This window comes from Coccidioides posadasii, chromosome 2 (assembly GCF_018416015.2).
Source record: "Coccidioides posadasii str. Silveira chromosome 2, complete sequence".
In the NCBI taxonomy this organism is placed as follows: domain Eukaryota; kingdom Fungi; phylum Ascomycota; class Eurotiomycetes; order Onygenales; family Onygenaceae; genus Coccidioides; species Coccidioides posadasii.
The window spans coordinates 5,074,621-5,102,433 of NC_089408.1; the positions used below are offsets into that span (position 1 = coordinate 5,074,621).

Below are 27,813 nucleotides of genomic sequence, written 5' to 3' on the forward strand. Positions count from 1 at the left end.
GGTCCGCTGTGTCTTCAACGCAAACCCGGAAGCTTCGCGGACCCTGAGTCCTAACCCAAGTAAGGGGTACTCCGTAGATCTTCCCTTTTTGCCGCCCGTTTCTCTGAGATGGGAACAGGAACAAGCACAGAATTATAGGTGAGGCTAGGCTATCGGTGCCGTTTTACGCGATGCTCCTTGCCTCTCTTTGACTTCTTTCTGCTCTTGTCCGGCGGCAGGACTAGCGGCTCGTCCTTGGCGTTCCATTCCATAAAGCGGATCAGATAGTCGTCAATGTGGCCAACTGTTTCGTCAGCCACGCCATCCGTAGCCGCGACAGACGAAGGCATAGGCACAAATGGAGTACCTGGGCCCTCACTCTGCGGGGCCGTTGTCGTTTCATCTTCGACGATCTCACTCGGTCTGGGCGTCCCTGCTTGGCTTTGACCGGTCTGACCAGGGGTTTGAGGAAGACTACTTTCAGCGAAATCAACGTCATCAACGTGCTCCAATTCCCTTTCAGCTGTTTTTGCAGCGTCAAGGTCTTCTTTATCTTCTGCTTCCTCAAACACCTTTGGTACATTACGGACTTTGGTGTCGAGAACCCTATCCATCGCCGCACTTGCTTCGTCCTGTCCGTCTAGAATGTCCTCACCAATCACATCACGAACATCAAATTTCTGAAAATAGTCTGTGGTGAATTCTCCTTCTTGGATGACGACGTCATCAAGCATTCTCTTCTGATTGGCTTTGCGTAGAATATTTGATTCGATCGTGTATTCCGAGACGAAGCGATAGATGTGGACATCGCGGGTCTGACCAATTCGGTGGCATCTGTCTTGACATTGCTTGTCCATAGCAGGATTCCAGTCCAAGTCGTAAAAGATGACCGTGTCTGCTCCCGTGAGATTTATTCCCAATCCACCAGACCGGCTGGACAGAATGAAAACTAAGATCCGTGGGTCGTTATTGAACCGTTCTGTTAACATTTGGCGCTGTTCAATCTTGGTGGCGCCGTCCAAACGTAAATAACGATGGCCATGTACATTGAGAAATTGTTCAAGAATGTCGAGCATCTTTGTCATCTGAGTAAATATCAAAGCACGGTGGCCACCAGCTTGAAGTTGCCTGAGAAGCTTATCTAGTTGTTGAAGTTTGCCACAATCATACTGCAATAGTCGTTTGTCGGGGAATGCGATGGACAAACGCATCTGTGCTTCATGGAAGGGGTCATATGAAGGAACACGCTGTGAAAATGAGAAGTAGCGAGACTTGACTGGGGTCAAAGCAGCCGCAGTTACATCCGGGGATACGACAGCGGGAGTGATGCAGGCGAATTTCTGCACAAGAGGTTCCACGACACGAGACCTCTCTGCCAGTGAGAGTATCATGGACTCGAGTACAGAAGATTGCCGGGAGAGCCAATCGATGAGCAGCCGTCGTTGTGGTCGTCGCTGAGCTGTGGGCTTGGGATTCATATCTATTGTAAGGAAATTAATCAAGCTTTCTCCGTAGACAGGGCGTCGGCCATGACGTTTTGATTCGAAGTATAAACATCGTTCGAGTTCTCCCATTCTTTGCTTGCGATATGCATTTTCCATTGAATCCAAGACTGATTGTATCGAAGACCCATTGAAATCCATTGACCAGTTAGTGCGATTGTATTGGCGCTCACGCAACATCCTGAGCGGATTGTACGCCATGATTCTCGTCGCATCATCCACTAGTCCTTTAGACGTATCTTCTCTTGAAATTGGCACCAAATTGAGGAAATCCAGATCAAGTTTGTCTAGTGGATCTTCGTACAAAAGTCGACGGCGTACTAAAAGATTTTTGATCTCGAAATCCGCTATCGTGGAACTGGTCATGGCAAACGATGTCGTAATTGGGCGGGTTTCAAAGAGGTCAGGGTGATTGCACACTTTCCTGAGCTGCATTAGACAATTGATGATGGATAGGTAATTCCCCGACGCTAAAGTTTCCTTTGTTTGAGCCCTGGACATGAAACCATCGTAAAGATACCGCTGGCGTTTGGACAGCCGACATGTAACAACATGCTCGTATTTCGCAGGCATTTGTTTCTCCACGTCAACTTTCAATCGACGGAGAATGTAAGGTCGTAGTACGGTATGCAGTTTGCTGACCACTTTCTTGGCCTCTTCATCCATGGTGTCTCGTCCGTGCTCAAGAATCTGCTCGACGGGTCGACGAAACCATTCGGAGAAATTCCGCAAATCGGCGAACCCTTCTACGCCACTCTCGCTATCATCACTCGGCATGAGAAAGAAGAGGAGCGACCAAAGTTCTGTCAAATTGTTTTGAAGTGGAGTACCAGTCAAGAGGAGCCTAGCTCTTGTCTTGAATGTGAGAAGAGTTTGCCAACGCTGAGACCGAAAATTTTTGATGTTGTGAGCCTCATCAAGAACCATGTAATGCCAGTTACGTCGTTTGAAGGTCTGTTGATCTTGCAGAACCAATTGGTATGAGGTAATGCAAACGTGCCAGCGATCATCGTCCATCCAACCCTTGCGCTTCTGCCTTCTCTCTTCTTGTGTCCCGTAGTAGGTAAGGATTTTGAATCCAGGACACCATTTCTTAAACTCCATTTCCCAATTCAACATCACACTTGTCGGGACAACAACGAGATGTGGGCCCCAAACTTCATGTTCAACGGCGAGATGAGCTAACAATGCAATGGTTTGAATGGTTTTTCCCAGGCCCATTTCATCAGCAAGGATGCCATTGATTTTGCTTACGTAGAGCCCAGCAAGCCAATCCAAGCCAAAATGTTGATATTCACGTAAGGTTCCACGTAATAAATGAGGTATTGGCGTTTTTATGGCTGAAGTGTTTGGTGACTCAGGCGGGCCTTCAACTGCATCTTGAGGATCTACTTCCATTTCATGAGGGGTTTCTGGTTGATCGGGTAGCGGCTTTTGCTCGACCTGGTCATTGTCGCTAAAATCCCCATCATCGCGTCGGAGCGAGGTTGGCGACGCAGGTGTACACTGATCGGTTACGATGCCAATATTCTGGTATTCATCAGAGGGTTCGCCACCGTCCGTGGAAGATACGTGATGTGTCGCTGGCGTGACTATCGATTCATCACGGGCTGCTTTCTCTTGGGATAGAGTGTCAACGTTGCACTTGACATCCGCCGGTTGAACGATGGTTGACGGTGTGGGAGGATGAGCCGGAATGGACGTTACGAAATTGCTGGCCTCACTGCCTTCTTGGGGTCCAATAGGGACGAGATGAACTTCATCCGTGTCATCTTCTCCTTCATCCTCTCTTGAGTCTTTGTCTTCATCGTCAACGGCGTCACTATCGTTAAACGTATTGCCCTCATTTATGCCGCCGCTAGCAGCCAGCTCTTTCGCAGAGAAGAACCCTAACAGTCCAGGTTCCGACCCAGAGTCATCTTCTGATGCATCATCCTCTTCCTCATCGTCCCCATCATCACTGTCGTCTGTGTCGTCCATGTCTATAGATTCGTCGCTGTCATCAAGCAGTAATGGATCCACTTCATCCAGAGTTCCATCAAACTGCATATCCAAGTCATTGAAGTGAGGTTCCACAGCGTTTTCATCACTAGCCTCGGAAGGTCCTGGCTCAACGGAGGTCACGCGCTCATCCCTTTGCCCTATTTCGTCTTCAAATGCGACGTTCGTTGCCGCCAGGTGGGCGTATTTTGCCCGAAGAGCTTCATGGGAAAGGTGTGCATCATCATCCGTACTGGCTCCTTCGCTATCGCTATCAGAGCCGTTTGATGACATATTGTCCTCATCTTCAGACTCGTCCGAAGATTCTTCTTCGTTCAGGTCCTCCGAATCGCTGCTCTGATCCATTTCGCTCATTCCGCTATTGTCGCCCTTGTCGCCAACTCGCATTTCCCAAAGCATTGTGGATTGCTTGAGTGCCTTATTTAATGCAAGCTGTTCTTTGAGCTTTTGTTCCTCTTCCCACTGAGCAAGCCTTACTTTCTCCACCTCCGCGCGTGCCTGGTCAAACTGTCGTTGCAAGTCCTTTATCAGGACTCGGCGCTTCTGACGCATTTCTTCTTGTTGCTCTTTGAGTATATCCTCCGGGCGTTTGTTACGTTTCTTCCATGCATCTGCGCACCAATGAGCAAACAGTTTTGCCAAATGTCGATGATGTCTGCGTTCTTTGTCAAGGAGCTTCTTGAAGTACAAGGCATGGGAAACAAAATGGTCATGGTGTGAATACTGCTGTGGTGGTTCCTCTTCTGGATCTTCAAGATAGATAGAACATTTATCCTTGCTAAGTAAACCACCAGGATCAGCCTCCTTCCAAATTTTACCCCACAATTGATACTCTTGAAGCGCTGAACTAGGTGTAGAGGCATGGTGCTCGTCTTCTGTATTGGCTTCATTCTTTACCCATTCTCGAAACGAAGAGTACTTTTTTAGGGGAACCAAATGGTAAGGATTCTGAGGCACTAAGGAAGGCATCTTGACTTTGAACCGTATCCTCGGAGCTTTCTTCGGAGCGCTCCCTGCCAGGTTGTAGCCATCCTCACCTCCCACATTTTGCGAGTTCTGTCCAGACCCCAAATCCGGTGGAGCAGCCATATTGTCATCTTGGTGCGAGCAGGTATCGTTATGACCATTCGTGGTAGCCCTGGCGATTTTGTTAGCGGTCCGAAGCCGTGTTTCAAAATTCTTGTTGGAATCCCATCGAGTCGGTGGTTGCTTGGCTTGTGTAGTCTTCACACCCAAGGCTCGCGAGGCATCCTTTCGGCTGGAAACACCATCGAGCCCGCCCACAGAGGTATTTCTTCCGGGCCCTCGTTTCCCATTCAGATCTGGTCTGGATGGAGTCGACAGGGTAGAAGATGATTCATGCCATCCGCCGTGTTTGCTTTTTAATTTTGTAGCGTACTCTTTTTGAACGGAACGCGTGTGTCGCTTATGTGAATGGGGTTGAAGGTCAAGCGGAATGGCATTGGTTCTAGCGGATCTGCGTCTGCCGCCATCGAAGAAGGACGTTGGGCCATCAATACCAGCCTTCTTCCAAGGCGGCGAAGGGGGTCTCGGGGTTGATCGCGAGGATGAATCTGCAAGTTTCCGTCTTTTGGATGGCGGGCCTTGAAGTTGGTCACCCGAGACATCCCCGTCTACGTCTAATTTCACGTCAGCTGTAGACATGTAAGTAAAATAATCGGACCACACATAGGCTGTGTACACCTGCCTCGAGCTTCGGGAGTCGCGTTGCTGTTGCTGTTTTCTAACACGCCTTGATGGGTCCCGTTTTGCATGTCTTGACTCTAGGACTCGGATGGGGCAAAAAACGGAGGCAACCCCAACTTTGTCAACGAAAATACGTCGTAACCGCGTAATTTGACCATCAATAGAAAGAGCTCAGCAAGTCAAACATGTGTGTGAATTCTGGCATAGTTATCGGCAAATCTGCGTCACTGGCTGGGAGAAAACCTGTCGACTTGATGAGTTGTGTGAGATTTCATTTTCTTTCCAGCTGTCCGCAATTTCCCGCCAATAATGCTTATGTAATATCACGTGGCAGCTGCCTGTCTGCCGGGAAGGGCGACGAGTCGAACTGGGAGGCGAACGTCCAGGCGACTGGCCATCCGTATACCTGTTTTCGCACCCAGCGCTCTCAACCTTGCTGAGGTGGCTCCATTGTAAGTAGGAGGCCCAATTAGTCTGCTGCAGCTGTGCTAACTCCTCTACCTGCTGATCAGATGCTGTCCAGACGGATTTTGACGGCAAAATTGCCGGTGCGGGCTTGTGCCAGACTACCTTCGGTTGCCCGCCCTGCCTTCACGCAAGTTCGATATGCCTCCCAGGCTGAGATTGAAGATCCCGGAATGGTTGGTTCTAAATGCTCAATGTTCTGTCGTATTCTCCGAACTGACGTCTTCTGTCCTCCAGAATGGGGGTTATCCCAATCCTCCTGCTCAGAGACGCCAATTCCGCGATCCTTACGGCGGTTGGTGGGATCCACAGGATAGAAGGAACTTCGGAGAGCCGGTTCACGAAGATAACGATATCCTTGGCACATTCACTACCGAGTCATATACCCATTTCAAAGCTCCAAAGGCATTCTTCTTGATGGGCTGCGCTATCACCACTGTTTTCGCTTTCAGCGGCCTTGTCAGCCTTTTCTACCCTGACAAGCCCAGCGTTCCCCGTACGTTTGAGGACGGCCTTGAGAAGGAGTTAGGGGGTGCAAATGCAGTTAGGGTAGGTTCTATTGGGAATGGACATCTTGTGCGTTGAGATGCTGACATGATACTAGGCCCGAAAACCTGGCGAAGACTCATGGTAGAGTTGTCTTAACTTGATCTTGTACATAGAGCTGGTAGTTTCTTGATTGCGGCGTCAATTCATCTTGATAAAAATCTCTTCCTGAATATGACGCAAAACTCCTCTGATCTCACTGTTCACCCGAACCAGATACATCAGATCAAATCTGCCCATTTTGTAGCCTTACGAATTCGCAAGGGCCCCCAGTGCCATATTATTTATACTTATACCCCGTAATTACATTGTCCAGAGTTGGTGGTCTGCTTTCCAGAGTCCTTCGCTCACTGGAGAGGTTACTGTCGCTAACTAAGACTTGGCGCGCGGCTGGCCTACGTCAGACTTGTGTGATTCTATCCAAAACAGTCCAAAGACAGGGGCCATAGATCCGGAGTCTTCTGTAAGCATCCCTTTCAAATTTCATCTTTGAGCTCCTCAACCTGCTTCCATGATCCTTAAACTGGAATGGTTGATCAAAGTTCTTATTTGTTGATGGTCTTTTTGTCGAGATTGTGGATTATAAGTCGGTAGTTGACGGCGAGCCCTCCATCCACACTGCCCATTTCATTGCACTTTGTTTCATCATTTCTTTAGCGGACTCTTCAAGCCACCGACATTACTTATACCCGACGTTGAAGCTTTCGTTCCGGAGAGCTTTGGCCAGCTGAATTTTCACCTTACCGACATCACCTACAGGAATGACTGGTGTTGCTCGTTGACCTTCGTCGCAGTTGTCTCACCTCGACGCCGCACACTCGTACCGTTATTTCATATCGCGGAAGGGCATTTTCGAACAAGGGACTGATGTCGACTTCATCTACAAATTCCTATCGCATATCGCGACGACTGAACAGCCATACGAGTCAAGATTTACGCTCTCATTCACGCAATATATCCGTGGTCATACGACGACCGATCAGCCACAATGACGCTTATACCTATGCTCTCCGCGTCGCGTTCCTTTCATACCTCCTACAACCACGGTTGCGCAGGCCGCAAAGCCTCCCTCCCAAGCCAAACCCAAACAGATCGTCAACGACATTTCATGATCTTATGAAGGATTTTAGTCTTGTTAGAGACTCAAAGAGCACGCGATTTCCGCACGGTTTCATTGCAGAGTTGGAAAAGCGCTTGACCGGTGTTCTGATTGGGCGTGAGCGAAGAAAAGAATATCAGGATGCGCTGGTGAAGCGGACTTTTGCAGTGTTTCTTAATGCCCTGAAGGAGCAAAGCTTTAAGAAACGGATGGAGAAAGATAGGAGGGTGGAAGACCTTGTGCTTATATTCTTCTCAAATGCTACGAAAGAGCTTTCAAAGGGGAAAGCCCCCGAAGATATAAGCTGGAAGCTAATGGTTGATCGCCATGTTGCGCTTTTTGTCAGGCTTATTACTCTCATACTGAAGGATCACGATTGGCTGCGAGAAAAGCCCGAACTAGCTGCTAGATTGGCCACCCTCGAGACTAAGCTGCTGGCTCATGACCAAGACTTGGCTCAGGCGTCTCAGCCGGACAGGGTTGGCACGCCTACCGAGCCCGTTCCTTTGAGTTACGATGTCAAAGATATGCACTTGGTTCAAGTAGTGGCAAAGATATTTGGCCTCAGAGAATCACAAGTACAATCCGATATCAACAAGAATAAGGATTCTTGGACCGCCAAAGAGGCATTACAGGATCTCAAGAAGTATCAGGCGCACCTCAATCTACATACTGGAAAGACCCTCTCGAGGACCGATTTCGAACATGAGGAAGCTTATGAATCTTGGAAGAAGGCCGAAGCTCCGCATTTATCCCAAATGATGTTGGCAATTGTTCAATCCAACATAGAACTTGCAAAAAGCACTCCAGTAGCAGGATTACCACAGTTCAACGATCCGCACAGCGAAACGACACCCACTTCGGATGCTTATTCTTTAAGTCAACCCGTGGACATATCTGCTTTATCTATATCCGATGTTGCGGAAGAGCCGCAGCTTGACACGGGAGACCTCTATACCTTTATTCCGCCGGATCCAAGGTCGTATTATCGGTTCATCTTGACTCAAGCAATCACCCATGACTTGAATGACCGGCTACTGGAGCCATCTGAAGCCACTTCCGAAATTCCGTCGATGAAACTACTTTCAAAACAATCCACTGAGCTCCTCAATGAATTAGCGCTGAGATGGCGCATACCTACCTTTTCACGCGCGGCCTTGTTCTTGGAGGTGTTCGGATCTAAATTTGTGGACCAGGAGGTTGACCTCGATACCCTAGATTCGGCCTTTATATTCGTTAAAGAGCCTCCTCCCGAAAAAAACAAGCGGGCCAGCTTCGTCGCACCTGTGTTTTACGATAGAAACAAATGGACGCGGGCCGATATCTGTACCATGCAGCGGATACTAGCATCACTTCACAATGCTTTACTTCGGCAACTGTATGAAACACTCATGCATTGTTATGACAACAAAATTCCACCTCTTGGCCCAGTTCTCTATGTACTTGAAAACCATGTAGAATCGGATCCCAATTTCTTGTCCAGTCCGGAAGATCAGGAGCAATTCCAGAAGTATGCGCACGACGGCTTGGTGGAAAAAGCAAAGGAGGTCTACCAAGAGAATCTCAACAAGGAAGTTCCGCCTGAGCAGGAGGCGTGGGAATTCTACCATGTAGTACAGCTTAGTAAAGCAATTATGAAGCTCTGTCAGCGGATTCAAAAGAGATATAAGAAGAATCCAGAAATTATGGGGTAAGTAACGAAGTCTACTATCGTTGGCCTGGACTAATTTGAATAGTGTCAACCCTTTGACAGCGCTTGTTAACTGTGTTCTTCCTATATTTGCCGAAGACGCTCATGATATGGTCCGGAGGATCATCCAGCAAGCTGAAAACAACGATGTAGAAATTGAGGTGCAGGAAGGATTTGATCTATATAAGGAGCTATCAGATATGCGGCGTGTTTACGCAGAAGTTCTTCCCGGGTGAGTCTAATGAGTCTATCCCTCCTACGCAATTTTTTCTTTTTTTTGGGATGAAGAGTATTGAAGGCTGACCTTAATTCTAGAGATCTATTCCCTATGCCCATCGAAGAGCTGCTGGCTGACTTTGTCTGGCGCTGGGTCCAGCTAACCGATGAAAAGATGGTTGGATGGGTAGAACAAGCCATTAAACAGGATAACTTCATGGTTCGAACGGAATTGCCGGAGGATATACCCACAGAGGAACAGCGACACAGTGTGTCAGTGGTTGATATTTTCAGGTCGTTCAACCAGGTAGTCAACCAAATAGTCGAGCTGAATTGGGATGATGATGTTGGGTACGCAAAGTTTATGACTTCTGTGTCGAAGTCCATCGGAAATGCGCTTTCGAGATATTGCGAGATCCTTGAACAATCCTTCATCAAAGAAATGGACCGACCCACTCCTGAACAAGAAGCAGCTGCAAGGCAAACAAAGCAAGAAAAATGGATGCAAATGGCGAAGGAAGCGTGGAGCAGTAAGGAGAAAGTGGAGCCATTCCACTTTTTCCGAGAGGTAAATATGTTAAATATCTGATTGTGGTCCAAGTGCTAATTGTCCTGTGTTAGTCGTTTGTGAAACTTAATAACATCGAATATGCATTGCAGCAACTCGACAAATTAGAGAAAGGTATCAACGTTGACGCCTGCGCAGAGGTTCTCTCAAAGAATGCTCCTCCGCTGTCCAAAAAGCAGCGTAAGGCCACGAACTACGTCTTCACAGTCAAGATTGTTGAGGCAGAGGATTTGAAAGGATGCGATATGGACGGTTTGAGTGACCCATATGTGGTGCTGACCGATGAATACCAGAAACGCATCTACAAGACTCGCATAATCTATGATAACCTTAACCCGAGATGGGATGACAGTGTTGACATCATGACGAGAACACCTCTCAACATCATTGCCACACTTTGGGATTGGGATGCCGTGGGAGACCACGACTATGTCGGACGTACCTCTTTGAAATTGGATCCAGCTCATTTTAGCGATTTCGCACCCAAGGAATATTGGCTTGATCTTGATACCCAAGGCCGCTTGTTACTCCGGGTTAGCATGGAAGGAGAGCGGGATGACATTCAGTTCTATTTCGGTAAAACATTCCGGACGTTGAAACGGACAGAAAGAGAGATGACTCGCAAAACCACCGAAAAGGTACGTTAAATGAATGGACCGTCGAGTGCAGATTCCATGTTTACACCTTTCTTTTCTAGCTCTCTGCGTATATCAACCACTGTCTGTCGCGCCGCGCGTTGAAGGCCCTACTATCAAGGGGGATTAGCATGTCTAGTGTCTCTAGTTACTTTAACAGAAATCGAGCTCCAACAAGCCAAGCTCCAACACCAGTCGAAATTGAGGGAGCGCTACATCCATTATTCACATACTTCGATGATAACTTTGCCATCATGAATTTAACCCTCACTGCAGATGCAATGAGAAAAGTGATGGCACGACTGTGGAAGGAAGTGCTAGTTACCGTAGAAGGCCTTCTCGTCCCTCCACTATCCGATAAACCTTCAAACCAACGACCTCTCACTCAACAAGAAGTGGACATCGTCTCACGGTGGCTCACTCTACTTCTCAGTTTCTTCAACGCCGTTGATGAAGAAACTGGCGAAGCAAACGGTGTGCCGATGGACATCCTCAAGTCCCCGAAATATCATGAAATTCAAACTCTCTTCTTTTTCTACTTCGAACCAACGGAGCATTTAATCCGGACTTCCGAACGCATGGCCAACGCCACCGCAGCTCGCCAGCAAGCCAATCGGAACAGGCTTTCTGTGACTTCAGCATCGTTCAGCCCCCTTGCCGGCATTCCGTCTAGCCGGCGCGGAAAGAGTATAATGTATAAACGGAATTTAGGGACCATGAAAAAAGCTAAGGAGGAAAAGTGGCGAGAAGCCCAAGCCGAGCCCAATGATGATATGATTCTGAGAATCCTGCGGATGAGGCCCGAGGCAGCGGGATATCTACGAGACCGAAGTCGGCAAAAGGAAAGACTTGCGACGGCCGCAGCCGCAGATTTGATTGTTAAACAGAGCCTGATGGCAAGCGGTGGGGGACGGATGAGCGGGATCCTGCCGAGAGGATGAAGTACTCGAAATCATTGCTGGGCGGCTAGTTCAAGTTTTATCTATTAAAAGACACTGGTTTGTCGTTTGGAACGTCATCGAATGATGGTCAACGTCTGGATAGCATGAACGTTACGCAAAAGGCTTCTCGGAACAATTTCACTGGTTTTCCTTATATCCTTATGAATCGAGGCGTCATTTTTGTTGCCTTTTCTTGCGCTTTTAAGGGCAATGTCTTTATGATATCCAAGGTGCAGTGTGTTAAGCTAGTGATAAGAGTTTTCTATCGCCAATTAATGGTTACGACACTAATGATACTAAAATTTGCGTAATGTGGTCACTCGCGGCTCTACTGCTGCTTTGTATGTATACGGACCTAGCAGTACATAATTGTATATACATTCATTCGGTTCCTGCCACGTAGAGATTCCCGTCAATGTGAGCAGGTAGTCCAATCATGCTTAGTTTATGCCAGTGCAATGCACTCGATCTCCACAGGGACTTTCGCTGGGAGCTCGCGCACAGCGACACAGCTGCGAGCAGGTTTGTGCGCGAAGTACTTCTCAAACACACCATTCATCTCTTTGAAATCGCCCATGTCGACGAGGAAGACCTGTCCGTAATCGACCAGAAATCAGTCAGCCATAAGTTTAGGAGCCCAGATCAAACTCGAACTCTCAGTGGCAGGCAGGAATAGTGTTGCTGCGAGTTAAAGGGCGTGCATATCTGTTTGGTGTACGCACATTAACCTTGACGACCTTGTCGAGTGATGATCCCGCAGCGGCCAGAACGGCAGCGACGTTCTTGCAGCACTGCTCAGTCTGCTCGGCGATGGTGCCGCCAACATGCTTGGCGCTGCTATCGAAAGGAATTTGGCCGGAGACGAAGACCTGGCCATTGGCTTTGATGGCTTGAGACTGGATCAAGCGTTCAGGTTAGGAGTTTGTCTCATATCTGCGAAAAGAGACGGGAATATCAAGAATCGACGTACGTAAGGGCCAGCGGCTATAGTAGAGGTGGCAATGTTAGCCAATTGAATCCAGGTGGGGGGTACACATCAAAAGGTTTAGGTGGTAGGAAAGCAAAGCAGCAGCACTTACGGGGACAAGCCTCCGTGGTAAACACCTTGCTCATCTCGGCCATTGTTCGTCTAGATTGCGGATCAATTGAGCTATGGAAAGTGCGAGGGACTGTCTGATGGCGAAGAGGAGTTGTCAAGAGTAATCTCTGGGATAGACGTTGAGGAGCAAGGACCCTTTTAAACATATCACCCTGACAGATTGACCGGCGGAGGACTAGGCAGATTAATAATGGCAGTGACCGGATGGTAATGCATCTACGGAGTATGAGGGGTAAACTTCGCGCGGGCGGTCCAATTCAGTGAGGGGCACAGGATTATATAATGCGGCTATCTCGTACACTATTCCTGGATAGGTTTGGTATACAGACTACAGGTACAGTTCAGCCGCGGAGATGACTAATTTCCTTCGTTAGCCGCCCGCCGGGAACCTTAAGATCGTTACGGAAAAAGGTGTGCTTTTGCTGGCAATCCTTGGAATCTTGGTGATCAAATGCAATATTGGCTAACTATTATTGATATGAAAGCCCTCCTCCTGCTCAAAAGACATCTCATCCCAATACTCCATTTTGGGTGCTGCAGAGAGAATTCCAAAATATTTAGATTGGCAGCTGTTGTCATCTGTTATTATCTTCTCCGAAGGGAAAGGCGAAGAAAATCGCGGACCCGTGGAAAGCCTCAATTTGCTAGTGAGCTCATTAGAGTTTTGATTTCCTCAGATTGGAACTTCCTACACTCCTCGCGGAAGTTCCATAGTTTTCCAGATTCTCAAAAAACGCTCTTTCTGTTCCTTGCGGCTCCCCAATCTTCTGTCGCATCTTCATGCTTTAATCGCATCTGTGTTACGAGCTAGCTGAGAGTTAGCAGCTAGGCCATCGGAGCTCTACAGAATACGGGGGTATGGTGTATGAGATGTGAGATCCATATACTCCGTAGTTCGTGCCAATTCGCTTGGATCCTACAAAGGAGGCAAGGGATCAGTCTTCTCTCGTTGATGTAGCTGGAAGCTACAAATCTACAAGGATTGGATATATCTATATACGTTATGCTGTTGAGCATCCTACTAGCTAGCTGCTAGGCGAATGCTTGTCTGCTAGCATATGCTCTTCGCTGTGTGAGAGGACGTAAATGAATCTCTTTGCCATCCGTCCCGTTTATCTTATCTTATCGGAAGTCACTGATTAGTCAGCCTTTTAATCATCTTGGCGTTGTTTGACGACATCCAATCAAATGATATCGTCGCGTCTCCAGAATCTTTCTTAAATCTGCTCAATTCTCCTCACGCCCACCTCGGTTGCGGCTAGCCGTTCTGCTTAAGTATTCGTGGATTCTCCTTCAAAGCTTCTTCCACTCAACCTCAATTAGGAAGAATGACTCCGTTCTTCCAATTGGCTTCTAAAGCGACAGCAGCTCCATATTGCTTCTTTCGCGCAATGGAGACGGTGTGGGGAGAGGTCGCTTGGGCGTTTCATAGCAGATTCTCCAGAAGAGAGAAGCTGTGAGGTTAATCGATGTATATAAAGGCGCGTGCTGCCTTTATGAGGCTGCTTTTCTTGCCTGTATCTTCGTGTTTCCGTCCGCCAGAACAGCCTTGTTCCGGTTGGATGTCGACATAGCTACTCTTCTTTCTATCTCGAGCCGATTACTAGAATTACGCCGGTGGCTCTCCCGGTTTGCAACTTTCTAGCTATGTCTTCCCTTCTCCTCTTTTTATCCCTCCTCCAGCTGGCTTCGGCCCACTTCCATGTTGACTACCCCTACTGGCGAGGAGACTCTTTCAAAACACAATACACAAGACCATGTCTGTAGTAAGCCTGCCCAACGTGAATTTTGGCATATTAACCCACAACAGGTGGTGGCGTAAACGTAACGACCAATCGTACCGAGTGGCCTGTTAATGGAGGCTCACTGCTCTTCTCGGCCGGCCACCCATGGGCGATAACGTACGTTAATCTTGGCATTGGAAACGACGACTCCGTGATCTTCGATGTTCCCCTCATACCCGCGTTCAACCAGACCGGCAACGGAACCGTTTGTTTTTCCAAAATTCAAGTTCCAGAGGGTACACAGATCTCTCCGGGGACAAACGCGAGTATTCAGGTCATTCAACTTAGCGAATTGGGGTCTGCCTTGTATAATGTATGAAAAAAAGACTCTTCTTCGCAAGATGCATTATTTCTTTTTGGATGCGTGGAATTAGGAGTGTGGCTAATGTCTGCATTGCAGTGTGCCGATATCACGTTCTCCGATAATGCGGGATTGCTGAGCTCTGATAAGTGCCAGAACTCTACGAACATTGGATGGAGGCCACTTGGCGCCTCCACATCCACCACAGGCACAGCATCTACAGCGACAAACTCAAATGCTGCCTCAGGCCTGATTGTTGGCCTAAGTACATCGAAAGGGATTGGGGTGTTCGTTGCTCTCTTGTTTAACATGGCTGGCGGCCTCTTCTAGGTATATAAATCATTTTAATGCAACCTAGGAGTTGGATATTTGGGTGCCAGAAGGGCATACGCAAGAAATATGTGAAGCAATCATTCCATTGTCACAAAAGCCAATTAAATATTACGGCTAGAGGACCAAAAATGCCTTCTCTCCAAGTTCGATTGTCATGCGTCCAATCATGGAATTGGTTGCTCTTTTTCCCACTGTGGGCCAAAAGAAACTTCGCTGTGAGAGCTATATCCATATGCAGCAGCCTTTTTATCCAGTCTCACGGTAGGACAAGAAAGCTTCCGGAAGGAATAAGAATAGTGTCAATATCTGCAACAGTTGAAATAGATAATCCGAAACAAAATCGAACCAAGATCAAGAAATAGATACGTATCGAAAACATGACCTGGTCAAGGATGTAATTTACACCCAACACAAGGCGCTGGGGGCTGTGTGCTCCCATAGATATCTGGTCTCTGTTCCCCGGAGACATTCAGGTATCCCACCGCCCCTTTGTCCATACGGAAAATAGCATGATCCACGAGCGCATAAGTCCCCGGGACCGACATCTCCATATCAACTATAGTAGCAGAGCCAGGGGGTACAGAGACGGTTTGTATACACTGGCCAGGTGGGCTGATCACATCGCCCTCGCGATAAACATTTTTGAAATTACTGCCGATAACGTGAAACGAGCTGGTCAGATTTGGCCCTGCATTGCCAAAAAAAAGGCGCACGGTTTCGTTGATGTTCGCCGTAAGGGGTTTATCTCTTGTGAGGGCCGACTCGCTGCCGTTGAACACGACGACGTTGGGCTCTTCTCGTAAAGCATTAGGGTACGAAAACTCTACGATGGATGATGGGCGTCCATCGTCTTCAACTTCAGGAGGTTCATGATAAAACTCGCTTTGTAGAACAAAGTATTCCTTATCCACTGGCGGGAGGTCACCCTCAGCCTGCTGCACATATATCATGCCATACATTCCATTCGCGATGTGGACTGGTACTGGGGCCGCTGCACAATGGTACACGTATAACCCTGGGTAAAGAAGCTGGAACCTTGCAGTTTTGGACTCGTTGAACCCCACGGTTGTCAACGGTGCGCCGCCACCAGGACCTATAAACGCGTGGCAATCGATGTTGTGCGGATTACCAGATGGGTCCTTGTTTGTTATCGTCAATTCTATTACATCTCCTGCTCGTGCTCGGATAAACGGTCCCGGAACTGAATCATTGAATGTCCATTGATCATATTTGTACACGCTTGTAAGCTGCGACAGCTTGGTGGTCGTGGTTAATGGGACGCGAAGAAGGGCCGGGTGGTCTCGGGTAATTGGTGGAGGAACGTTTGGTGCTGTTGTAAGTATAGCATCCTCTACGGGAAATTTTGATACGTCTATTGGTTCGTGCCCGAGGACCGTATAGGGATCTAAGTGTGAAAGGTCAGTTTCTCCGTAACCCGCGGGCACGAAGGAAATTGATCGCCTAGTAGATGTCGGCCCTGGTGATTTCACTGGAAATGGTTTCCCCGACTCACCAGGGGGCACTGGCTTGCCTGAACTCGGTGCAGGAGTTGGGTCAACAGCAGGCTTTCGTTTGGGCTGCCAATCCATCCGCACAGCGTCTCGATGACCACCATAGAGAAGTATGACTGTAGTGGTAAAGCCAGACACGGCTAAAGCAAAGGCTAGTTTTGTGCGATTCCCATATTTGTTACCGCTGCTTTTGGAAGAATCCGTTGAGATTCTTCGCGACTGTATTTTAGTTGACCGCGAAACCGTCGAAACGAAGCCTCTCGAAGAGAACGCCTCTCTCGGTAGCGAGGTAGATTGAATCGCTTTCCAGGGCGCTTTCAGAGGGGTGCGCAAGCACCTTGTACATGTATTCATAATTTCAGAGATATACTTAGAAATTAACAGTCACTCCTGGTTCTAGGCCACGAGGGGGGCCGGGTGGGGTTTTGAAAGAAAAAGCAACCAAGTTGGACAAACGAACGGAGTGCAATACAGGCAGCCAAATGTCTTTATAGTCGGAAAAGCGAGAGATTCCAAATGAGCCGTGGCTTCTCTGGCTTAAATATTATTAGTGGTGGTATTTGATGTAATATCTGATAGCTATAATTCTGATTCGACCTGCAGGGTGGAGGTCGAGGTCCGAAAATGGCAAGTATGTACGGAGTACTCCGTACTCCGTATCGGCGGGCGATGGATAACTGCCCTTAATCGAATTGAGACGGGATGGAGGCATGGGGCATTGGCAGTGCGTGATCAACCGTGCTTGAGGCTGGCGGGCAATGTTGCTTTCTGCACGGAGTACCGAGTATGAACCGAAGATGTCATTGAAAAGAGTTCGTAGGACTGGTTAGCGTGACGTCATGTTCCTCTTCCTCCGCGGACTGCATCTCCTGGGCATATTTTGGTATATCGCCTGAGGAGCCATGGTAAGTGACGCTCAGTCCCAATATGACCGGGTGCATGATTCATGGGTATTTGCGAGGAGCATTCTCTGTACAATAACCTGGGAAAAAGGGGCTGGAGTTCATTTCCGTTCAGATTCTCCGCGTTGTCGGGCGAGACTAGGGGCGATCCCATCTCGCCAATGCAGAATTCAACCAGCATGTAGGACTGCTTTGGAATCCTTCATCCGGCTGGGAGTGAATCATTGGAGGAAGTCAAGTGATGTTCTCGAGATTGCCACATTCGATTGGCTGCCAGCATGACCACCAATCGGCCCGGCTTGCAACTGGCGCACAGCTTGCATAAGTGTGAACACACCAGGACTGATCGAAGCTTGAGTGATGCACTCCGTATCGATTCTATGACCCGAAAATTAGCCCAGCGACCCGGCTTCTCTCGTCACCTTTGTTAGAGATCAAGTGTGGTTCCAGCTTCAACCTTGAAATGCGGAAGTGGATGAGACGCCAAACCTTCAAGCTGATCTGCGTATCCACCCATGCACGCCTAGACATGCTCTTCCATTCCAATCAGTTTGAACGGTAATTGTCATCTCCAAGTTGTCTCCTTGCCGCTTACACTAGGAACCTGTATTTCCTCCGAGAAAAGGACGTTAAAACCTCTGCAATATCAAACACGTAACCGGGAAAAACGATTGTTCTGGCAGAATTACTGTCGACGGAGAATGCCTCTGCGCTTGATAACTGTTGACGACGTTCTCGAGATCCGGCTCCTGATGCACTGCTTTAAGCTCCGCAAATATCCCGTTAGTGGTAAAAAACCACGTCGCACCCCTTGCTGCCTCAACACCAGTTTATTGGCAGCTCGACCGAACGCGTGCACGGACCAACAAAGCATATGCCTGCTCTGAGGTCTGAGCACTGATGCATCTGGTCAGATGAGATGTTGCCGAAGTTGGGTACGGAGAATTTTAAGCGGCTTGCGACGAAGCTCGTTTTTCTACGGCAAGGCCAGGATTCTCGGAAAAAATTCCAGCTCCGTGGAGCCAATTGCGAGAACCCTTCCGTCCGGGATGGCCTCTTCGAGCCAGGACGACAAAATCGAGAGAGTTGATCGTTGGTGTCCGTACAAGCAAGAAGGTAGAAATTTTTCACCTTCTTTATGCTGACTGACCCCCACTCAGCAGACGGTTTTGACAGGCAGTCGTATAGTTCGATTGTACGTCTTTAGGGATTCCTTAATCGAAACAACAACAAAAACGATGTCATGCTGCGCCGACGCATCACGATGACCAAGCGAACTATGCGCGAAACAACGCAATACGGTGGACTCGTCTTTCGAGGAAGCCCTCGCGGTCGAGGTTTCCGCTGATCCAAGTCACCTAAAAGGGGCTCAAAAATCAAGAGTAAAGGAGATGGCCAAATGTCTGTCGGAATTCCCAGCAATTGAGAAACAGCTCTTTCTTCAACCAAATGAGACTGTTACTGACCACGGAGAGAAATTCCCGTACTCTTGTGAGTATCAAACCAGCCTGTTGACATGAAGGTTATGGCAGGTTCAACTAAAGATGGAGGCGAATATATATGTGGTTGAATGTAACTCCGAATGATGCCAACTTATATTTAAAGTGCACAGCAAGATACTTTGCGTGTATTATGAGCGATCCCATGTTTTCATGTGGATGAGGGGAAAGAGGCCCTACAAGCCTGCATCTTAGGCAATAATGCAATAGCATGAAAAGCCTAGTTAACTATCGGCTGGACTAACTCCTCCGTAGTTGACGAGTAAACTCCAGTTCGATGTTTTGGAACTCCATCCTTTCAACCAACCGGATAAAAATACGAGATGCCCTACCTTCCCCGACAAAAACACATAACAGCACATTATCCTCGGTCTAGATTTTTTTTTTTTTTTTATCTGTTATTCAGTTCGTTTCCCTAAGCTTAACAATTCAATTATATGCTCCAATGCCTCAGATACCTGTCCTTCAGCAGGCTGGATGAGACTGCGGAACCCCCACCGAGCCTATTGAGACCATGTCATCCCTCTTGGCAACATTTATGACAAGGTTCATTGACTATTATCAAGCTTCTTGTCGCTTCTAGGCTTGCAAATCATCCATCATGAAGAACTGGCATGCATGATTTTATGCAAGTTTGTGGGTTGTTACCAGCATGTAAGCACATGCGCTATGAGAGAAACAAACAGGAACTGACAAGAGTCTAAAACCCCCCTTATCATTGTAAAGAGCTAGTTAGACTGGGAATAACATAGCTCCAGAACTGTATTCCACCTAAGCTGGAATAGTAAAAACAGACAATAATCAAAAGGCTCAAAGATGCTAGAGAACATCCAGGACCATATAATCTTCCCAAATTTGCGCCTTTACAATGCAATCATTCTTCACCATTGAAGGATCATTTCATAGAAGCCAAGTAGGGGAGAAATATACTGTTGCCCGCCCGAGACCATGTGTCAAGAAGATACCAGAATATGCTACTAAAGCTTTCCGAATTGGCCCAGTTTCTCAAGGAACAATGCAACCGATTCTCCGCTATACCCGAAAATGACTGGTCCGTTGAAGATAATCCGAGGTTGAGGAGATTGAGGCCTCGGAGGAGGCGCAGCTGCATCGGAAGCCTGGGTGATGTCAGGACGTGGCTCATTTAATGGCTGACCGGGCTGCATAGGGTTAGATGTAGCTTCCTGTTTTGCGGAATGACTAAACGGGCAGCGACCGTTTCTAGAGGGACTACCCATTGTATCAACCAAGGGGGTAGGAGTTGGCTGTGGACGCTCAGCGGATTTCTTTGCGTTCGACCAACTACTCGCAGGAACTGGTGCGGGAAGCGAAGCGACATCGCTTTGCGCTGGCTCCTGGGAAATCGGGACATGGATTCCCCACGGTCGACCTGGAGACTCTCCCACCCGGACATCCCTCAAAGAGCGCTCAAAATGGTTCCCCCTAGCTTCGAAATCGCCGTCGTCAGCGACGACATTGAAAGGAGGAGTGCCTGGAGTCGGCGACTTGCTACTGACGTCTTCGGCCCACTTTTCGACCCTGTCCGTGGCGTCCGTCTCCCCGTTTTGTTCCATATCTGGAGGTGGTGAGGAAGGTAAATACGGCTGATGATAGGCTCCAAGCCCTTGGACCATGCTCACAATATCACCGTACTTCCCATCCAGCCGCCGAAGATTCTGTGGGTCATTCTGGTACCGCTGGATGCATATAGAGTGGCTGCGAGGGATTTCATGTTTATGCTTCTGGAAGAACTCTGCTATTTCTTCCGGCGAGTGAGCGTTCAGATAGCGAATCGGGCACCTTGCTGTTACAGAGCGAGTTGAACTCGCCGCACAAGGGGGTACACCCGGATGAAGCTCGGCCTTGATGGGATCTAGATCGTCATTTCCACACCGTTCCGATTCCCCGTTTACTACTACCTGCCCACTGGCCGAAGCCTCATCGCTGGGTTTCGCGAAGGGGCAGCGTAAATTACCTTTTGTCCCGGGTGTTGTAAAGTCCTTTTCCATGGACATTCTCACGTCGGACTTGGAAAAAGGACATGCGTTTGGCCTCTGAGGTTCATCCCGATGGCTGTGTGCTTTTATCGCTCTCCCTGCGATTTCCGAAGCTTGTATTACCGCCTTAGCACCGAACTGATTGACATAACCGGCATGCTCAATATTGCGAACCCATTCACCCGTGTCAACTGCCGCCTTTTCGTTTCTATGACTGGTAATATCTTGCGGAGGAATACCCGCCGATGCCTCTGTCTGCTGACCAGTCGACCCTTCAGCCAACTGGCTTGAAAGCTTCAGGTACTATGGTTGTAACCTCAAATCAGTACGTAAGATCGAACGATAAGTACAAGTAACGAAGGATGAATCATCAATAAAGATAAGTAATCAGATAATATACATGTCTATCACCGCTGCGAGAGCAGCTCCTGATCTAGAGCTAATGAAATATTTTTCTCATCATACAAGCCAGAGAGCATTAAAGAGCAGAAGGAGAAGTTATTTATCATTACATACCTCGTCATGGGCAGACTCTAGTCTGCTGCGAAGAAGCTGTTCCTGCCTGGTCAGTTGTTTGGCAGCTTCAAGCAGAGCATTGAATCCCTCTGCAAGCGCGAGCAGTTGTTTTGAATCTTGCTCAGGCTGAACTTCCAAGGAAGAAAACATTTTTGACAGCCCGGATCTGGGAGATCGAGTCGCGACAAGGATGACAATTATCATCCACAATATGAAGAGGAAAAATGTTTTGTCTTCCATTTTGAGAGGTATTTATGGGCCAGTGAATGGTCCGTGCACTGTGGCTTTCAAGCACACGTGATTCAGGCTTCTAAAAATCAAATTCAGCGATAAGTGAAAACAATGCAAAGTTGACCAGCATCAGACAGCGAATGAACAAAGTAACAATGGTTGGAACATGCTAAATTAGACCTATGTTGCTATCTTCCCAGTGCTTTATTCTGCTTGCCGTGGCAACCAGACATTCCCCTCTCTCTGTGTTCCAACAAGCTGTGGCCATAATAAGCTGTCTGCATGAGGCTGTGGTTGACCATCTTTTGCTTTGGAGGATGCAGTCCACCATGAAGTACTCACTCTGCTCCATTCTGTAGCTGCTTTTTGTGATTATTCTTTCAATATTTGGAAGATTTAGAGGACATTTATATCCTAGCCTGCGCGATTCCCAGAAGTTCCAGCCTAGCCAGGCTTAGTTTTGCTGCTAAATATTTCAGCTGGACCCTGATGATATTCTAACATCCTGTTGGCCTTTCCATTAACTACAGTCAGGAGTACTTGTATCTTGCGGCAATCCTCTTAGGATGCGGCCAAACATTGCAATTCCATGCTTGTTTGTCCCCATACTGTCTGCGCGTTGGGCCTCTGATAAATCTCCTACACTTTTAAACACAGGGTTTCAACTCTCACATTGTGGGACACTTGCAGTGCCTGTCTCTGAGTGAAAAGGAATGAAAACAGGATTTACTGCAAGTACACAGATTTATTCTATTTAGAAGATGATTGTTACTCAGTTGAAAGTTAACTTCAGTTTCTGGCCACAAGATTAACCTGTGTGCATTTCCAGCTTCTTTTCTAGGACTTGTTTGTGGCAGAGCATGCATGAGATAGTTAGTGGGCTAGCATTCGCTAGAGTAGCTGATCCGTGCTCTATCCAAGCTGATTGCCTCCGAAGCCCAAGATGAGCATTGAATTACATGCCCGCGGGTCTGCTTGTAATAAAGCAACTCCACAATGGAGCACTGAATTTGGACTGTGATAAAGGGAAAGAATTTCAGGTTATTCCAAGATATGGCATGTCGGTAAGAATAGAGATGAGGGCGCAAAAGGCCTGTGTATGAAAGGAGCAAGAAATGTGAATCTAAGCGTGTACATGTAGACACACATCACACAAGTCAAGATGCAGACGAACAGCTGCTATGAGGCCATTTAACTTTCAAAGGTGGCTTGGTGCATAACTCCATCTGACATTATTGGTTTATCCAAAAGAAAAAAGGTAGATGCTGATCAGAAACGTTCCTGTCTACATATCAAAGGGTAACCGCATAGATTTTGAACTAGCGGAATATTTAGGTGACAATTTCAGGCGGCTCTAGAGGAGCTTGGAATCCCATAGAACAAGCCATCACCATTGTTGTGAAAATGATGAAAGGGTTTTTTCGGGCTGTAACCGTGCCAGCAGTCAGTTCTCAGGCGCACTTGCAGCACATTGGAGACCAGAAAGGAGGACGGAATTCTCGACTTGTTCATGTAAGGCTCTGCTTGTTTGCTTGACACGAACAGAAAACACTGGGCGCCGAGAAAGCACAGAGCTCCTTTTGGTTTCAGCAGCCATGGTTACACCTAACTCGCTGGTTAACAGGAGAGTCGCTTATTGAGCCCTATTTGCCATTTGTCTCAGTCCAGCATTGCCGCACGGCAATTATTTGAAGATATGGGGAATCCGGGGCAGTATATTGAAATTCGGACTGATGCCAAACCGAGCCATTGTTGTACAACAGATTTCGTCCCATTCTAACAGAAAGGCATCAGGGTGAAGGACTCCAACTCATCCAGATTTTCATGTCTGAGAGCGACAAGCCGCGCAGTTGTCCTCGAGCTAACAACCAAATGAGGTATTGGGTGAAAGCGATAATGACCAGGCTCTGACGCTTGGGACTGCAAATACCTGGGGGTTAATTGACGTGTTGGGAGGCCCAAAGCGAACAACATGAAGTGAAATAAGACGCAAAGAATAGACTTGGACCGATTCACCATCAACCAGGTGGAAGTGTGCAGGGAGAATATCGCGAGAGTCCAGCTTCATTTTCGAAACTTGATGCAGGGGCCTCGGCCACGTTGAGCGATGTAAAACGACAGGTGTACATTTGTATGTATGTATAGGTACCTCATTTGTCGTACCTGACGGGAAGCAGCGGCTATAGGTGTATTCTGTGTCAAACCTGCCGAAACAGTGAGAATATCTGCTGTGGCATTACGCCATTGACAACGTCCATTGTAACAAATCCCACCTGGCTTTTAGCAGGTTTTCGTTTTTGGCAAGGCGCCTCCGGGGAAATATCCAACACATTTAAATGGTCACTTTGGCGACCAGAGTATGAGTTACAGCCGAGTGAGTCACGGTAAAGGTAAGCGACGGGGATTAACAGGGATTGTATCGGATAGGCCGCGGCCCCATAGAATCATTTTCGAATGCGCAGAGAATTAATCCTTCCATTTGACCCGACTTCTCTGCAGGGATTTGGGATGAGATGGTACAGAGTACACTGTACGTTGGCGAGAGACGTCCCAACAATAATTGGTCTCCCAAGGTTCTTGTCTTTGTTTTGGGGCTTTGCATGAAGTGTAAAGTACGGATCCTCTCTTGTGACGAGGCGATTAATTGCATTGAACTCCTGTGGCCTGGCTTCAGTACAAGCCCTTTTTGCCAGCCGACAAGCGGGGAGCGGCCTCTGACATGTGCGGTAAATTTCCTCACCGACCTTTTGGGAGAGAGAAAAGGCAGTTCCGAGTTCCGTGTTTGCAGAAGAGGAACGAGGGGTGGAGAGCTAAGGTTCGATAAATTATGTATGTAGTTAATTCTGGTTGACTCCCGAAGGACAAGTCCAGAACACGTCCGGAATTGATCTCCTGTCTGCAGGCAGGCGACAAGGACCGGGAGGATACAATGCGGGACAGTCTTCTTGTCGACTTGCTCTTATGGTTGTGATAGCTCAGATGCAACCGATGCCTGGAACAGGAGAACGGACGGCCAGAAGGGAACCTACCTCCCTGCACCGCTTTTCCCAGGGATAAACTTAGCAGCCAACCATCGGAGCACGTCAAGGTGGTGTGGAATTAAGTAGCGGGGACGAGATCCAGCCACAGACCTGGAGTTGCGTGTCTCTTGGGTGTTCGATGATTTGTCGTCATCTGGGCGACCATGATTCCCGTCTCAGTGAAACAATATCGCTGAACCTTTGTGTTCAAGCTGTGGACATGCTGGCTGCAAATCCAGGGAATGCACTGAGTCAATCACGCCCTGAAAACAGACAACTAGGTAGATACATCGGCACGGAACCTTGTCGTGGTACGTATCGCCTTTTAGGGCTCTGCAGGGTGGGATGGGAGGAGTGAAGTTACATGGATGGGAAGGGAGGAAACGTTTTTAATTTTTCGCTCTCTTTTTTTTAATCTTATCCCAAGGCAAGCATTCATATTTCCCCTCTCTTCCCCCGGCCCCTCGTCCTCTTCTCTCAGACCTTTTTCTTTCGCCTTTTCTTCTCTTCTTCTCTTTCTTTTCCCTTCTTTCCCTAAGCCTCCTTATCCTCATCCCCAGAATGAGTAACAACTCTGCCACCACGCAGACGAATCGTGAGCAATCCGATGTCTCCTCCAAAGTGCCCGGACACCCCTCCACCACTTCCGCCAGTTCCTCCGAACTCGCCAGTCTTAAGATAAGACTGCAAAATGCCTTGCGCCAGTTCCCGGACTTCCCCTCGCCTGGCATTATCTTCCTGGACATACTCCCGATCTTCGCCGACCCCTCACTCCATGAGGACCTTATTCGAAGTCTTGAGCTTCATGTGCTCGAAACATATGGAGACCAGAAACCCGATGTGATCGTCGGTCTGGACGCTCGTGGGTTCTTGTTTGGACCATCTCTGGCGCTTCGATTGGGAGCTTCCTTTGTTCCTGTGAGGAAGAAGGGTAAACTGCCCGGTCCTGTGGAGACCCAGGTCTACGAGAAGGAATATGGATCGGATCACTTCGAAATGCAAGCAGGTGCAATCAAACCTGGCCAGAAAGTTATTGTTGTCGATGATATTATCGCAACAGGTGTGTTTAACTATTTATGCTTCTCCTCTCTTTGAACCCACACGCTTTTCATGACCCATTATTATAATGAGAACTACATTGCTAATATGCCCCTTTTTGAACAATATCCAGGTGGCTCTGCAAGTGCTGCTGGAAATCTCGTGCAAAAACTTGGAGGCAATTTGCTGGGCTTTGTCTTCATGCTCGAAATCGACTTCCTCAAGGGACGCGCGAAGCTTCACGCACCAGTTTACACCCTCCTCTCCTCATAGCCAACGGCGAGGAGTTGTCGCCGATACATCTCTCTGGACCCGTGCATCATTCATTCCATGTCTATTTTGATTGGTTCGTGAACCGTTCTACGACTAGATACTCCGTACATCAAAAAGAACGTTTGGTTTTTTCGCCGGCCATTCTAAATAATAGACTTGCCCTACCTTTCACCTGTCATGAACAGTCTTTTTTTTTCTTTTTCTTTTTCTTTTTCTTTTTCTTTCTTTCTTTCTCCCGTTTTTTTTTTTTTTTTTTTTTTTTTTTTTTTTTTTTTTTTTGTGCTTTTTAATACTTCCCCTAGTTCCTCTTTCTCGCCAGTTCAAACCAACTATGACAACGCTTATTGGATCCCCTCAAGACTTGAGGCCAGGACTTCGACCTACCTGTGTTTCTATCAGCTCTCTTCGCTTCTTTGGTGATTTTACAATAATGACAATTGCATGGTGGCGGGACCTGGGGAAATTTTGGGCGTTCTTGGGTACAAAAGCATTATATCACTTCATAGTTAGCAGAAGATCTTGTCTTCTCGAATTCATTTATCATCCATACACTGCCAGTTGGGTAGTTAATAATTCCGATGGGGATGAATAAGCAGAGCCTAATAATAAATGCTGGCTTCGATATCCTGGTCTATTGGACTCATCTCCTGTTGTCCACAGTCAACATCATCCAGCAAACCCCGATATTTCCCGCGCATTTAAACCGCTCGGAGCGTCTCGACCGCCTTCTTACAAGGGTCGATATCAACACTTGGTATCATCTTTATTCCCCTTTGAAGTTTGATTTGACAGGGGATTGGCAAATTGCCTAACCCTGGGATATTCCACGCACGATCTTCAGGATATATACATAGTAAAGGGTTCTTTTGATAACTTCTTTGTAGATTGTAGTTGCCTAACGGCCGTTACATGCTATCCGTGCTGCTAAACATGCTGGTTTTTATTCTAGCTCGCCTTGATATGCCTCCTTTAAAATCTGTATTCAAGATGGCATAGAAATGCTAGTAAATTCCAAACAAGCATAGCTGCTGCTTCTTTGTGTATTTCAAAATAGTCACATTCAGGGAATGGAGGAATAAAAGAAAAGAAAGGAAGGACCTGTAAAGCAGCTGGAAATCAACAGGTCTGGGTTCTAAGCAGTGCCAATACTATAACCGACAATGTTGCTGTATCTCTTGATACCAAAAAAATGGCCTCCAATCGCAGTGCCGTTCCGCCCTCTGTAGGTACTACCAGGACCATTATATACGCAATTATTTTTCATATCCGAGATAGATAAGGCAAGATTGACGGCCGGTGGATATTTTACGTCATTATTCTATGCGGTGTATGAGCAGCTTTAGACCCCAAGACTGTAGGCTTTAATGACCATAATAAGACGTACATAGGAAGACCCAGATCATTACGCCAAAAAGATCGTTTAGTTTCCTTTACAAGTGGGAATGTTGCGCTTCTCGTGGCCGGCGGGAACTTGTAACATGTTTCTTCGTCTCCGCAACCCATTGATATCATACCGGACAAAAATTATGGTCGACCACGCTGCTCCTTTGACCAATTACACAAATGTTTCCTTCTGAAGCTCCAGTTTTAGCACTCCTCCATAAACATCACAATCCATCCAAAGTTGGATATAAACTTGTTTTCCTTTGTCTAGTAAGTTTTGTTTGGCAAAGCTTGTCGTAGGGACGCCGCCATGATCGTTTAAGGACCGCGGGTCTCTTGGTCGTTTGGCGTCGCCAACGAAGATTCAAGAATGCGAATAGGATGACTGTGCTAAAGGGTATTTCCCGGCTGTAGTCGAGAGAGCGATGATTGTTGCTGTAAAGTTGTACATGGTTGATCCTCGGGCCGATACAAATATTTTCATCGAGGCAAAAAGACGATTTATGCACTGCCTCAGGGCGAGGGTCAGGTTTGTAAAAAGAATATTAATTCCAACAATCTCCATCATATCACACCA

The 27,813-nt window shown here is 47.6% G+C and overlaps 8 protein-coding genes across 8 annotated transcripts; 4 read left to right on the forward strand and 4 right to left on the reverse strand.

The window, feature by feature from the left end:
- Window positions 1-107: 107 nt before the first annotated feature.
- On the reverse strand, window positions 108-5,257 carry SWR1 (swr1 complex component; the record flags this gene model as incomplete). The annotated part of the gene is made up of 2 exons (XM_066124362.1): window positions 108-5,122; window positions 5,185-5,257. 2 exons carry the CDS (start codon window positions 5,255-5,257, stop codon window positions 150-152), a joined length of 5,046 nt encoding a protein of 1,681 aa, XP_065980443.1. The 3' UTR covers window positions 108-149.
- Window positions 5,258-5,569: 312 nt separating this feature from the next.
- On the forward strand, window positions 5,570-6,391 carry D8B26_004097 (uncharacterized protein). The gene is made up of 4 exons (XM_003067890.2): window positions 5,570-5,641; window positions 5,702-5,830; window positions 5,892-6,203; window positions 6,259-6,391. The coding sequence occupies exons 2-4, from the start codon at window positions 5,702-5,704 to the stop codon at window positions 6,286-6,288; spliced, it is 471 nt and encodes a 156-aa protein (XP_003067936.2). The 5' UTR covers window positions 5,570-5,641; the 3' UTR covers window positions 6,289-6,391.
- Window positions 6,392-7,067: 676 nt separating this feature from the next.
- D8B26_004098 (uncharacterized protein) lies at window positions 7,068-11,454 on the forward strand (the record flags this gene model as incomplete). The annotated part of the gene is made up of 5 exons (XM_003067889.2): window positions 7,068-8,989; window positions 9,036-9,221; window positions 9,305-9,773; window positions 9,827-10,411; window positions 10,471-11,454. The coding sequence occupies 5 exons, from the start codon at window positions 7,068-7,070 to the stop codon at window positions 11,347-11,349; spliced, it is 4,041 nt and encodes a 1,346-aa protein (XP_003067935.2). The 3' UTR covers window positions 11,350-11,454.
- Window positions 11,081-12,688, reverse strand: D8B26_004099 (uncharacterized protein). Its single transcript, XM_003067888.2, has 4 exons — window positions 12,429-12,688; window positions 12,320-12,333; window positions 12,072-12,245; window positions 11,081-11,941 (listed from the first exon to the last, which is right to left on the reverse strand). The coding sequence occupies exons 1-4, from the start codon at window positions 12,592-12,594 to the stop codon at window positions 11,795-11,797; spliced, it is 501 nt and encodes a 166-aa protein (XP_003067934.2). The 5' UTR covers window positions 12,595-12,688; the 3' UTR covers window positions 11,081-11,794.
- A 1,407-nt stretch (window positions 12,689-14,095) lies between these two features.
- On the forward strand, window positions 14,096-14,863 carry D8B26_004100 (uncharacterized protein; the record flags this gene model as incomplete). Its single annotated transcript, XM_003067887.2, has 3 exons — window positions 14,096-14,207; window positions 14,259-14,545; window positions 14,633-14,863. 3 exons carry the CDS (start codon window positions 14,096-14,098, stop codon window positions 14,861-14,863), a joined length of 630 nt encoding a protein of 209 aa, XP_003067933.2.
- A 389-nt stretch (window positions 14,864-15,252) lies between these two features.
- Window positions 15,253-16,731, reverse strand: D8B26_004101 (uncharacterized protein; the record flags this gene model as incomplete). The annotated part of the gene is made up of 2 exons (XM_066124363.1): window positions 15,253-16,271; window positions 16,380-16,731. 2 exons carry the CDS (start codon window positions 16,729-16,731, stop codon window positions 15,253-15,255), a joined length of 1,371 nt encoding a protein of 456 aa, XP_065980444.1.
- Window positions 16,732-19,755: 3,024 nt separating this feature from the next.
- Window positions 19,756-21,531, reverse strand: D8B26_004102 (uncharacterized protein; the record flags this gene model as incomplete). The annotated part of the gene is made up of 2 exons (XM_003067885.2): window positions 19,756-21,078; window positions 21,292-21,531. The coding sequence occupies 2 exons, from the start codon at window positions 21,529-21,531 to the stop codon at window positions 19,756-19,758; spliced, it is 1,563 nt and encodes a 520-aa protein (XP_003067931.1).
- A 3,281-nt stretch (window positions 21,532-24,812) lies between these two features.
- Window positions 24,813-26,453, forward strand: APT1 (adenine phosphoribosyltransferase). Its single transcript, XM_003067884.2, has 2 exons — window positions 24,813-25,602; window positions 25,714-26,453. Exons 1-2 carry the CDS (start codon window positions 25,104-25,106, stop codon window positions 25,851-25,853), a joined length of 639 nt encoding a protein of 212 aa, XP_003067930.1. The 5' UTR covers window positions 24,813-25,103; the 3' UTR covers window positions 25,854-26,453.
- The last annotated feature ends 1,360 nt before the right edge of the window (window positions 26,454-27,813 follow it).